Raw genomic sequence first — 12,151 nt, 5'->3', positions numbered from 1 at the left:
ATTGTCATTTCTTTGCCACAATCTCATTTCCCCGCGTCACAAAGAAGGAACAATTGCAGCCAAATCGACAAAGAGACCTACCTTTGTTGCTTGCCACTCAAAGGAAAGCGAAAGCTAGACTTGGAGATGGTACAGTGGCAGTCGAGTGTGACAGGCTTTTCACTTCCCTTATCCCTTGTACGTCGAGAGGCGATGACATTGAATGACATTGAATGACATTGAATGACATTGAATCTTGAGTGCAATCCCTGTTTGCATCTTCCGACTTTCAGCATATTAGTGACGGTGTTCCACCCTCAGAGCGACTTCTCTCATCTCGGTTGCTTCACCGAAAACACTCAGCTTCAGGAAGAAAAGACCGCAACCACAATGTGTCAGAGTAATCTTCAAGTCTCCACCTCATGTGGCCACCAGCAAAAAGTCCACCCCCTCCAGCATTGCAAGTCCTATTCTCACACGCGAAATCGCTGTGACGGCACCGTCTCCGTTCTCCATACAACCACAATCAACGCCGCCCCCACCCTCTGCGTGCGCTGCGCCTCTCGCATCGAAGCGAACATAGTCCGAGAGCTGGACCAAATTACCACGGAACTAGAATCAAATATCGCAGAGATCAACCACGGTTTGTGGGTCGAGAGAAATCGTCCTTTTATTTATGTCGCGTCGATATTCGAGCGAGCGAGGCTGAGGGAGGCGTTGAAGGGGTTCCGGGAGGCGATGGAGGAAGAGTTGGTGGAGTTGAGAGAAACGCATGGTATGGGTCGGTGGGATCGAGTTGCTGACCTTCGGGGATGACGGGTGGTTCACGTTTCGGCACTTGCGGATTGAGGCAACAAATAGCTGTTTAGCCCTTTTCTTTGTGAATGAATGAATGGTTTTTGAATTACCGCCTCAGATCTCTTTCTTACATTGCAGGGATGGTGTCGTAGGCCCCGCGCAGACTGATAGCCAACATATTACGGCTGCCCGTCCGCTTCATACACATTGTCTGAACGTGTATCCAACTCTCCAAGTTGCTTCTGATTAGAGCCGAGCTCCTGACGCCTCGCCTGAATGCTCATCTCGTAGCCTTGGTATATTCCCTTTGCCTCTCTCACTTTCATAGCAGCATAGATATCATCAGTCACTTTCTGCGCGCGAAGCCGCTGCTTACGTTCCCGATAGAGCAGTAAGGCCAAACATGAAAGCAGTAGTACGCCTAGTGGTACGCCGACTCCCGCTCCGATTGCCGCTGATCGATTAGATGACGATGCAGGCTTAGAAGATGAAGTGGTCGATGAGCTTGCCGATTTCGAAGCCGTTGCAGGTTTCGAGGAGGTGAATGCGGTGGCTGATGTGGAGGCAGCTGGAGTGGATGAAGTTGCAGTCGACGCATTGCTTACCTGGGCTACTCCGAAAAAGCTTCCGATGCCAGGGGCATTCATGGTGAAGTCAGAGGTATCGCAACAGCCAGCCGCAGCCTGCGAGCTGCCTTCCACCGCTCCACAGCACCAAGTGTCCGTATAAGAGCCACTATTAACAGGGCAGGGATACAGGTTGCTGAAGCTATGTATAGAATCTACCGTTGTGTCAGCGCAGGTGATGTTGCTCTGGAGAGCGAGAATTGAGTACCAGATCTACACGAGGGACAACATGATTCTGACGCCCAATTCACATCGGTGCAACCACCGCGGTAGGCAAACCCAGAGCCACCGAAACAGTAGCCGGTTGTTGAACAGCCGTCCCCTTCAGCGCAGCATGCACTGTAAACCCCCTCGGCGACAGATGCGTTGCATGGTTGATAGCCCGTAGCGACCGATTTATCAGGATAGTAGCATGTAGCCTCTATTAGGTTGACAAAGGAAAACCACACAACGTGTACAGCTGCACGTGACGACTCCCGAAAGGTATGCATAGCGAAGAACGCCTGCGAAAAGGGAGACTTTGTGAGACAACGGAACTTTGAGAGAGGCAAGCAAGACAAAGCAGGCATGAGCACTTGATGACAACTGCTGAAGGAAGGGTAGTACTTATAATTCGATCTGCCCTGATCAAGTAAAGCAGTCTATTTTCGTGTTACAATTTTTTGTAACCTTGCGGAGTCAGCTCGGCCTCATGCTCTCGGTCAATAGCGCCGATCGCAGCCTTCGGATCAGAATCTATGCAAAGCCCAGGTCTTTTTGAAACTTGATCGTCTCTATGAGGAAGTGGAGGGCCCCATTAGGCGCTGAATGAAGGATGTAATGGTTATCACAATAACCAAAAGAGCAAATTCAAATCCTTCGTTTCAGACTTAGAACGTTCAGGCAGCGTGCAGGCAGAGGTGAAGGAATGAAGACGAGACTTTGCGTCATACATCTCTGACGCCCAAACTTGTGACAGAAGTGCAGGATAAAAATGACTGCTTGAGATTGATTCCCTTCCCCAGTTTAAAAGTGCCACCAGCGCGTAGAGAAGAGCGCGTGCTGCCAAGTCTATTTTCGGGTGGGAATAACAGTATCCAGTTTTTTTTTGGGTTTTTTTTTTTTTTTTTTTTTTTTTTTTAATGGGGGTTGTAAAATGGTGTTGGGGGGTTTTTTATTTCTGTCCAGATACTTAAAGTAAGTGATCCCAGCAGCTAGTCTCTTTTGGGGCGAAACCAAAAGCCCCCCCCCCCCCCCCTTCCCCCCCCCCCCCCCCCTCCCATTATATATTTTTATTTATTTATTTTTTTATTTTTCTTTTTTTTTTTTTTTGTTTTTTTTTATTTTTTCTCCCTTTTTTTTTTCCCCCTCCCCCTTTTTTTTTTTTTTTTTCCCCGTTTTTTTTTTTGTTTTTTTTTTCCCCTTTCCCCGGGGTTGCGGTGGGGGGCTTTTTGGGGGTTTTTTGGGGGGGGGGGGGAAACCTGGGGGGCCCCTGACTTTTGGCCCCCCCGAGGTTTGTGACCTAGCGCGATGCTTCTGGCCGATTTGCCAGAACTCTCGATGTGTTCGCCGTCGTGATTCATAATAAAGGGCGCAAGATGACCTACCTACTTGATATACAAGTACTATTGATGTGTTCCAAGCGAACGTTATGCTAGGAGCTGCGGGAAATGCTACGAGTATGGCGTCAGGAAGAAATGCCCAGTCTCTTCACCAGGACGTGAAAGCTGGTCCAAGTTGGGCGCTGCATCCCGCCAGTGTTACGACACCTGTTTGAAACACAGCAACGAGATTTGTGGAAGTTTTTTTTCACTCTTCCGTCGTGGGTGGCCAAGTGCTCCTGTTCAATACCATAAGTGGGTTCAGGAGCCTTGGGGCCTGAGGGTGGTGCTTGCTTGGGAGCTGGCCGTGGATGCATTGGATTTCGCAAGGGAGCCATGGTTTGCTGATGGAGTTTTGCTTGCGGAAGTCAGAGATTAGCAAGATGTGTGGCGTATTTGGGACTAATTATACGCAAATGGCGATCAAAACCTCGACCAACAGGGAGACATGAAGCCGCTCTGGAACGATCTTGCCTCTTGAAAGGACGCAGTACTTTGCTCTTTGTCAGCCCAACTTTACCGTTCGTTCATCTTTCTATATTAACCAAAAGCGAGCAAGTTCTAGTCTTGTAACAACAACTACTTACTTTTCTCTCTTAAATCCTTCCGCCACGCCGATACGCCTAAGAAGAACACTCTTTCAATTCCCCTGTTGAATAACCTGACGAGCCTCCGCCTCCAATACCTCCGTCCGAAAAATTTCCCCTTCAACCACGTTCTTGCCTTGCAAATCACCAGATCCCAAGTCTCCCTCTCTTTGCCCATCTTTTCCTCCAGAAACGCAATAAACACCAAGGTGATCCAGTACGATTCCCTCTTTTTACACAGGACTTTTTCCTTGATACCCAAGATACTGGTAAGCTGCGTCGCCTCAGTCCAGGAGCCCTCGAAGTCTTGCAGCTCGATGATGGAAATGACTTTTTCACTGTCGGTAGCAACATGTCTGTTATTTCTTTGGGTGGAGCCAAGGGCCTCAAAACGTTCTTCGACCGCCGCTGCACCAGACTGAGAGGACGGACCAGCCGATGCCATTGAACCGAACATACCATTGGCACTGCCAGTATGTTTAGTTGGCGATCGGGAGGATTGCTTATATCCGATGTTGTGAAAGCGGAGAGGCGGACCAGCAGAGATTGAGCCGAAGAGACCGCTTTGAGTTGGTGGACCCGCTGATTGGGTTGCTGTTCCTCTACTCTGAGATGGTGGGGTAGTGGTCGGCCACCGCGGCCTCTGCCGCTTTCTTTGGTCGGACGCCCTCCATGTCCTATAGAATAATGCGAAGAGAACCACGAGTCGTGTCCCTTTGCTGGCGTGATTTCCCTAGGAGGGGGAGTGTGTCTAATAAACCAAAACCCATGTCCTCGTCACTTTCTTCGGCTTCATCGGATTCGATTCCTGCTGAAGGGCAAGATTCGGACTCACCAAAAGATGATGTGCACTCTTAGACTACGGCCTCAACGCTTTGCATATCGTCTTCGGAAGGCTTCATATTCGTGTGTTCGTTCCCAGATACGGCTATGAACGAGCACTACTTCCCACCCACTTGGAATCGTAACCCCAATCGAACGGCCTCACGTTGGACGATCTCCTCAAAACAGCTGGGATGAATGTCCTTCAATAGCCTTCCACTCTCGTTGTCTTTGGCATCACAGATCCAGCCTCGACCTTCCTCGAGCTCTTGCATGAATTTCTTCGCGGCCAATTGATGGATCTTTTTGCCTGGCTCAGGCAATCTTTGGATCGGGACCTCAAGCTCCAGAGGCCCTTGTGGAGATGCGCCCCGCAAAATCACCGACTTGGGAGTCTTTTGGGTGGAATCAGGAGACAGAAGGAGGTAGGCTGTAGTTCGTGCGAAAGGGAATAATGGAGGTATCCGGTGTGGTCCTTGTAGCAGCTTTGGTGTTGGAACACCTGGCAGATGTGCATACGGATCCTCATTGTCATTGCCCAGCGAAAGCGGGCACACTTCCTCTTCTGTCTTGATGCTTGAGTCGAAGAGCGAGATGGGATTTTCATGTTCTTCCGTTGTTCCCTGTGGTGTCTTTTGCTTGGTAAGCATGACCTTTATACCGTCTGTCAACCATCTCCCACGTTACGTCACCCTCTTCTTTTGTAGATTTCTCATATCTGAACTCCATAGTGTAGTCTGAGACGTGCGGAGACAATGCTGCCTCCAGCATACGAACCATTTTTTTTGTCAAGCTTCTCACCTTCGCCAACCATCTGCGCGAAACCTTTGCCAGCACGAGCGACGCCCTCAATAAGGCTGGTAGAAACGCCATCGCCAATTCCTAGTGGAAGCACGCGAATGCTGTCGCCAACAGTGTCGTTGAGATAGCTGAAAATTTCGTGTTGGCGACATATGTCACCGTCAGTCAAGACCAGAATCTCGCAGTCGAGGTCTACGAAACGGCTGTCGATGGCCGCTCTAACGGCATTCTGAGTCTCAGTCCCGCAGTATTCGGCCTTGAAATTTTCGACATGGGCTATCGCCTCCTTTAGCGAGTCATTGTCATATGATCGGCTTTTGGCCCAAAGGAAAGAGTGAATCGATCCAAAGGAACAGATATTAAACTTCACACCGACCGGTAAAGACTTTAGAAAGACTTTCAGCGCAGATATCAGCATCGGGATCTCGTTGACCATACTGCCACTGCGATCTGCGACGAAAATGATCTCAGGTCGTGCAGGAGGCATATCAGCCTCCATTTCTCCTTTATCTCACACCCAGAAAGAAGGCTTCCGATAGCTTTTGAGACCGGCATTTCCTGCACCAAGCTCTCGCCATCGGTATATTCTACTGACACTCTCGTGTACCAAGCACTCTTCTCGTCAAACTCTTCATTCCACACGCAGTCAATCTTCCGGATCAAGTCCCAAGTATCATCGCGCTCAAGGTTTGCCTCGCTGAATTGCTCGAGCAGGACTTTTCGATCTAGCAGCTGTACAGCAGCGATGTACCGCGTACTCATCTGAGCGCCGGTCGTTGTGATGGGTCGACCGATCTGCTGACCACCGTGTGCGTGAGGAGCCTTGGGCCGCTCGATCACAATCTTGCTCACGGACCCGAGGTCTGCGAATCTTTCGGGCTGCTTTGCCTGCAGCGTAGTAATGCAGTCAAAAGGAGCATGTGTCGCGATCATCGAGTTGTATTCCTTGAGTCTGATCCCTTCAATGCCTCTCCAGTGCCGTCCCAAGCCATCAATGAGCTCGTTCTCTTTGTAAGTGGGGTCATACGTCGAGCCTTGACCGAAGGTAGAGAGATAGCCGCCATATGGTCTCTCGAAAACTTGATCGATGCCTGTATAATTTTCTCTGGACATCAAAGCGGCAAAGAGTCCGTTGCGGGCGGCAAAACCGTGCTGCATGCGCTTTGCCATGCTTTCATATTGTGCAGACATCAAATCGCAGGCTTGGGTGCACGCTGTGCCAAGGGAATCCTCTATCTTTCCAGAGGGGAGATTAAGGGAGGTTTGAAACCGCGGCTGCTGCGACTGGAGGACAGAAGACGGCGCCCTGGTTCGGATGATTCAGCTATTGGCAGCCGAACTGAAGTCTCCGGAAGGAGCACCTACGCTGTGCCACCCACGGCTCAGCATCTCAGGACCGTGGAGGGCACGGCCGATTCGGGAGCCGAGCTCGAAGCCTACGACGGTGGAGATGAAGAACGTTGCACCATCAATCCCGCATCCAAACCCTGAGCGTACTCCGCTGCAGCGAACAGAGCTGGCAGTATGATTGAGTTGGCACGCCACGGTGCATCAACGTGGACATCATCGAGCTCGAATCCTTGAATAAAAGACCCATCCAAGAGGGCTGCATTGAGCGGACTTGTGCGCTGGCTGTCCTAAGTACAGGGTACAAGCAAACAGGGAACATTCCGAACTCAAGGAAAAGTAAAGCTTGCACGTACCTTGTTCCAGCCAAAGACGGCGCACTTGCCAGTCCCCTCAACGTCCATACAGGCTGCGTAGCTACTTTTGACCATGGCAGCTTTGCTCCTACGATAGCACAGGCGATGGCATCGAGAACCAGATACTTGACCTTGGTCTGGACGTTCGATGGCATGTCCGAGAGCTGGACTGATTCTATCCGGTTGCAGACCTGTCCGGCAATCCCATCGGGAGCACGGCATGGAGCTCGCGAAGATCGGAATCCGGTGTTGTACAAAGATGCTGGAGCACTTTTGCCGATTCTTGTTGCTGGCAAAATACGAGACATCGTGGAAAGGTCTCTGCTGGGGTAGAGAACACTGTGTAGCTCGAGTGAGCGGAAGGATGAAGCGAATAAAACGCCCTCATGATAGACGGCTCAAGGACGAGAGGGGAAAACATTCGTAGAAGTTGTGGCTCAATTGAGAGAATGTACGTTTCACAGCATTGCAGAGCCAGAGCCAGTCTCTTGGCCAATTGGCGAAAGCTTGGTTTGCATTGGGTGGGCAGCAGTGATCGCAGAAGCCCGGAGAAATGGTTTGAAAAGGATACGACTCCTAGAAACTCACTCAGGAAGAGAAATCTCCATATGAACACTAGATTATGGATGCATATCTGCATGGTCTAGTAAAAGCCATCAATGTTCAAGCGTGGCGAAACAAAAGGTGGGCCGAGCCTCGGTGCTCTCGGCGATCTTATGCGAGGGTGTGAAGATGCAATGCATGTGGCTCGCACATCCTTTCTAAATACCTTAAAACGTATGCAGAATGGGTATGTCAAGTTCAAAACACGGTCCAGGAACTCAACCTCGGACCCATAGTGCGGGAAGGGACGGGACGAGTGCTGTTGATCATTAGGTGTAATTAAACAACAATTGTTTGATGAACATAATGTAACTAAACCAAGACCTTCAAGATACAGAATTTGAGAATAGTATCAGTTTCTAGAGAGTAGACAGCGGGAAAGAAAGACAAAATACATGTTATTTATTGTCACATATATCAAGTATACCTCGTAACGAAACCTTCGAGTCTGCATTAGTGCACATCTCTTTGAACAGGCTCGTTTGAAAATACCTTTACCAGCTAGACCAAAGTCTCGTTCTCGGCCTCCCCTTTCCCATTCTCATCCAGCACCAGGCTATCCATATGGTGTGCGTAGTTGTACAGCGACCCAGCCTTTTCGCCCACCTCATTAATCATAGCAATAGATTACGTGATGGCACTAGCAGACTGCCACATCGATTTCGTGTGTTTCGAACAAGGCTGGCTGAGTGCGACAGTCAGAGCGCCATCAAGCCTCTTTTCGATCAAAGAAAGTTTTGCGGTAGGGTGGGCTGATAATTAGATCGGATGCGGAGCTGCTGCTCGAGAGGAAGACGAAAGCATGCTGCAGTTCTTGGCGTCGATTCGAACGAGGAAACCCGACCAAGGGTCTGTTGGCTCTGGATGTGGGTTGTTCCAAAGTCGCGATAGATCGCAGCGGCGGAATGCCGCTGGGGAACATTGCATCAAATGCGCCTTCTATGCAAACAGATGTTGAACTTCAGAGTTGCACACCGTTCTTCATCCGTTAAGTTCTCCGAGGATGTGAGAGAGCTGGGACACAAAGGTTACGAGAGCTTGGGCAGTCCAGATATGAAAAGACTTCTATTTACCCGTCCAGAATATCCGTATAGACCGTCGGGAACCTTTCTCTCGCTCTGTTTCACATTAGCCTTCCATGCTGGTATGAAAGTCAATATTCACTTGAGCAACGTGTTCTGCACTATCAAGCATACCTGCCCAAAACATATGGAGATGTGGTGGCCTGACCAGCGAGGGAGACTATTTCGTTCGGATATCAGCGTGGTGAGAAAAATAACAAGAGGGTGCCGTAGCTGGTCCGTCAAGCTTTTTTTAGAAAGTTCGATTAAAGCGGCCAATGGCAGGGAGGGCTGTTGTTAATTCCGTTCATGTGATCAGCATCATGATTCCAAGTCTATCAGTCCTTCTTGAAATGCTGAGAGACGCCGGGAAAGACATAGCAGATTCAATATATTCTTCGATATCGAAGTGAAAATTCCCCTCCCCTAGAAGCCATTGCACTGCCGCTGTCAAAGCAAAAAGCTTCCTTTCTCAACCCCTGGCCCCCCTCCCCCTTCATTTCTGCTCATCCTCTGGCCCTAGCGGCTTCTCCCCCTGCTTCTCCACGCTCTCCCTCTTCTTCTCCGCTGGCTCCTCTGGATTCCTCTTCACCGCATCCTCCGTAGGTGTACCCTCATCTTTGTCGCCCGGAATAGCGCTCCGCTCCGACACAGGTTGTTGCACACTCGCTGTATCTGGGGAATTGGCACCCTCGGTCCCGCGGGTCTTCTTGAGCTGGGCTTGATCGCTGGAACTGGATTGCGGGTTGCCGAGGTCGCCTTCGGCGAAACGGGGATATGTGGTTGTGAGGCTGCGGCGGACTGTTACGATTGTTAATCTATGAGTTGGTAAAGGAGAAAGGGGGAAGGGGAGAGGTACAGATGGGTGGGGTGAAGGGATAACGGAGTGGTTGGAGGGACGCCGGGGAGCGTGTGGAGAGACGGAGGATGCGGGATGCCATTGTCACGTATACTTGAAGTTTTTGTACTTTTGATAAGAGAGGCTCGATTTTCTCGAGTGTGAAGTAGATGGCAACAGCATAGCTTCTCCCAGCAGCGCTAATGCGAGCTTGTGACTACGTCATGGAGAGGTCAAAACTTAGCGGAGGAATTGGATCAATGCAGTTTTAGAAACACCATCTCAAAGATTTAAAAATATTATCTTTGACTTCAGTTCCCACACCTGCTTTACGCCAATTGGCATTTGCCCTGTCGTACAAATACGCCTTTGAAAATCGATACCATTGCTATCATGCCTTCCTAGACGCTATGCATATGCTGCTTGCTTCCAATGATCCCCCCTTGCCCCTTGCCCCTTGTCCCTTGCCCATGCTCCGTCAGAAGCATCCTCAGGCTTTATACAGCGTGTCCAAGAAACCCTCAGCCAGACTGTTGACCACACTCGGATTCGGGAGACTCCCGGCGACACCGTACAACGCCGCCGCATCGCCTTTCGCTCCGCCCTTTGCTCCCTTGCCTTCCACAATTCTTACCCTCTCCTTTTCCTTCTCCTCTTCTACCACTGCCACGAGGTCTCCGATAAGTTTGTCCACGGCAGCGACAACTGGTAATGTTACAGCAACATGAATGGCTGGTGGCCTTTGTAAGGCATTTAGATGCCATCCTTTACTCGACATAGCATCGGCAAGATCGTACACGTTGAGAGTTCTCGACGTGAAAGCGACAACGCTGACGAGCGGCTTTCCCATGACAGTGAGATCGTCCCGCAGAGAGGGTTGCTCTCGGATGGTTGATTCAATTTTCTTAGCAGCGCCAACTATTTTATGGCAACTATCGATGTAGCCGCTTTCGCCTTGAGACATTAGGCTAGCCCAACAGGTGGCAATGAGAGCACCAGGACGTGAGCCTGCAATGCTCGGTGAGGCGTACACGCCCCCCAGACCAGTCGGCGGAGACGAAGTACTGGTACGTGCGGAGCGCCGATGTCCGGTAAAGAAGGACAGAATTTCCTTTGGGCGCAAAGCCGTATTTGTGGGTGTCGCAGGAGATGCTTGTGACGCCTTTCAGGGTGAAGTCAAACGGGACAGTTGGGAAACCCGCGCGTGCGAGAAAAGGGACTAGGAAGGAGCCGAGACAGCAGTCGACATGAAGAGGCAGAGATCCTTTCTTGCGGAGAGCGAGGCGGGATAGAGATGTAATGTCGTCAACGATGCCGTGAGGGAAGTTTGGGGCAGACCCAACGAGAAGTATGGTATTGCTGTTGATTAGACGAGAAACACTGGGTATGTGTACACTGTATGTTGGTGCCGGACAGGCTACCAGGTGAACCTTGATACCGAAGTAAGCGCCAGCTTTGCGAAACGCTGCGTGAGCAGTATCTGGTATTACCCTGTACTAGTCAGCAAAGCCCTTCACAGTCCATAGCTGCACACACATTTCAGGCTCAGTGACGCCCCCGTTCTGCGCGCGCCTTCTGCCTAGCGCTCAAGCACGCCATTAATATTGACTCCGTGCCACCACTCGTAGTAACTCCAGCTCCTCCAGCTGGTGCATTGAACATGGCAAGGACCATAGCGACAATCTCCGCCTCCATCTTTCGTACTCCTGGAAAGACGTCTGGATGTATCGGATTTGCAACGCTGAACTTTTCAAAGGCCTCTGATTGTAGCTTGATCAATTCGTTCCCGCCATGGTAAACCGCTCCGCTAACAAGGCCATCCTCCCAGCGTGTATGCTCCATACCACCAAGTATTTCCAGCTCTGCCCTCACTTGCTGCTCGGTCCATCCTTCCTTCGGTAGCGTGAGGTATCGACTTATGCCAGGCCCTTGAGGGACTAGCTTTCCTTCGAGTTTGGTAATTGCTTCAGTGACTTGCTTTTGTACTTGGCTACGTACGCCAGGACTTTTTAGGAATATGCCGTAAAGCGTCCGTCGTATCGAGATGTACGCCTCCGCCACTGTCCCGAAGAGCCCGCGGCCTTTGAGCTGCAAGACACCTTTTCTTGTCCATCGTAAGAGAAAGAAGAAGATCAGGTTACGGAGACTGTATTCAGTATCAGTACCGGTGTGGTGCACAACGCGTATAGAGAGCTTCTACATCTCAGTGCCTATATTGAGAAGTTAATTGCCGAGGGCCTCCGGATTTAACTGAGCTTGGCATCATCGGACGGGACAAAAAGTTGAATAACTACTATCGCTGCACATGCTTGCCGTACGCCTTGCTGATTCCCATAGTTCAAGTCATGCCTAAGCAGCATCTTTCCATTGTCCAAAGCGTCCAAAAGTGGAAGAGGCAAGGCGTCATTGCCAGCGACCTGATCGAACTTTGGGAACATCGGCTCTTCGCGTCCCATAGCCAACAACTCGGCGATCGCGTCCTTTGTAAGACTGTAGGTTTGCGTGAAAATCAAGGATTCTCGGCTCGAGGCAGCTCCACAGTTGCTGTTCCAATCCCCAAGGTGCCAGCTGCATGAATTCGTCCCGAAGTCCATCAATCACCTGTTCGATCAGCCCGCTACTGGCTTCTCAATGTAGTACCCAGGATCCGGTCTCCTCCTTTCCCGCATCTCTGCGTTTGTCAACGCCCTCTCCGGTGACCTCCAGATACGGCAACTGGCTCTTTCGATCCTCATGATCTGACCTGCGGTGGA

General features: G+C 50.5%; 9 protein-coding genes across 9 annotated transcripts; 2 read left to right on the top strand and 7 right to left on the bottom strand.

Annotated features, from left to right (window-relative positions):
* Window positions 1–369: 369 nt before the first annotated feature.
* On the top strand, window positions 370–795 carry HO173_013370 (uncharacterized protein; the record flags this gene model as incomplete). The annotated part of the gene is made up of 1 exon (XM_037315190.1): window positions 370–795. One exon carries the CDS (start codon window positions 370–372, stop codon window positions 793–795), a length of 426 nt encoding a protein of 141 aa, XP_037157922.1.
* Window positions 796–956: 161 nt separating this feature from the next.
* Window positions 957–4,015, bottom strand: HO173_013369 (uncharacterized protein; the record flags this gene model as incomplete). The annotated part of the gene is made up of 2 exons (XM_037315189.1): window positions 957–1,558; window positions 3,571–4,015. The coding sequence occupies 2 exons, from the start codon at window positions 4,013–4,015 to the stop codon at window positions 957–959; spliced, it is 1,047 nt and encodes a 348-aa protein (XP_037157921.1).
* Window positions 4,016–4,511: 496 nt separating this feature from the next.
* Window positions 4,512–5,042, bottom strand: HO173_013368 (uncharacterized protein; the record flags this gene model as incomplete). Its single annotated transcript, XM_037315188.1, has 1 exon — window positions 4,512–5,042. The coding sequence occupies one exon, from the start codon at window positions 5,040–5,042 to the stop codon at window positions 4,512–4,514; it is 531 nt and encodes a 176-aa protein (XP_037157920.1).
* Window positions 5,043–5,104: 62 nt separating this feature from the next.
* Window positions 5,105–6,363, bottom strand: HO173_013367 (uncharacterized protein; the record flags this gene model as incomplete). The annotated part of the gene is made up of 2 exons (XM_037315187.1): window positions 5,105–5,643; window positions 5,709–6,363. The coding sequence occupies 2 exons, from the start codon at window positions 6,361–6,363 to the stop codon at window positions 5,105–5,107; spliced, it is 1,194 nt and encodes a 397-aa protein (XP_037157919.1).
* Window positions 6,364–6,629: 266 nt separating this feature from the next.
* Window positions 6,630–8,117, bottom strand: HO173_013366 (uncharacterized protein; the record flags this gene model as incomplete). The annotated part of the gene is made up of 3 exons (XM_037315186.1): window positions 6,630–6,821; window positions 6,897–7,235; window positions 8,007–8,117. 3 exons carry the CDS (start codon window positions 8,115–8,117, stop codon window positions 6,630–6,632), a joined length of 642 nt encoding a protein of 213 aa, XP_037157918.1.
* Window positions 8,118–9,056: 939 nt separating this feature from the next.
* Window positions 9,057–9,501, bottom strand: HO173_013365 (uncharacterized protein; the record flags this gene model as incomplete). Its single annotated transcript, XM_037315185.1, has 2 exons — window positions 9,057–9,361; window positions 9,420–9,501. The coding sequence occupies 2 exons, from the start codon at window positions 9,499–9,501 to the stop codon at window positions 9,057–9,059; spliced, it is 387 nt and encodes a 128-aa protein (XP_037157917.1).
* Window positions 9,502–9,888: 387 nt separating this feature from the next.
* HO173_013364 (uncharacterized protein) lies at window positions 9,889–10,362 on the bottom strand (the record flags this gene model as incomplete). Its single annotated transcript, XM_037315184.1, has 1 exon — window positions 9,889–10,362. The coding sequence occupies one exon, from the start codon at window positions 10,360–10,362 to the stop codon at window positions 9,889–9,891; it is 474 nt and encodes a 157-aa protein (XP_037157916.1).
* Window positions 10,363–10,384: 22 nt separating this feature from the next.
* On the top strand, window positions 10,385–10,621 carry HO173_013363 (uncharacterized protein; the record flags this gene model as incomplete). The annotated part of the gene is made up of 1 exon (XM_037315183.1): window positions 10,385–10,621. The coding sequence occupies one exon, from the start codon at window positions 10,385–10,387 to the stop codon at window positions 10,619–10,621; it is 237 nt and encodes a 78-aa protein (XP_037157915.1).
* Window positions 10,622–10,943: 322 nt separating this feature from the next.
* On the bottom strand, window positions 10,944–11,992 carry HO173_013362 (uncharacterized protein; the record flags this gene model as incomplete). Its single annotated transcript, XM_037315182.1, has 3 exons — window positions 10,944–11,544; window positions 11,599–11,608; window positions 11,650–11,992. 3 exons carry the CDS (start codon window positions 11,990–11,992, stop codon window positions 10,944–10,946), a joined length of 954 nt encoding a protein of 317 aa, XP_037157914.1.
* Window positions 11,993–12,151: the final 159 nt, after the last annotated feature.

Source organism: Letharia columbiana, assembly GCF_014066305.1.
Source record: "Letharia columbiana isolate WasteWater2 chromosome Unknown xpSc0000117_s0, whole genome shotgun sequence".
NCBI classification, from domain to species: domain Eukaryota; kingdom Fungi; phylum Ascomycota; class Lecanoromycetes; order Lecanorales; family Parmeliaceae; genus Letharia; species Letharia columbiana.
This window is presented reverse-complemented; position numbering and strand designations above follow the sequence as displayed.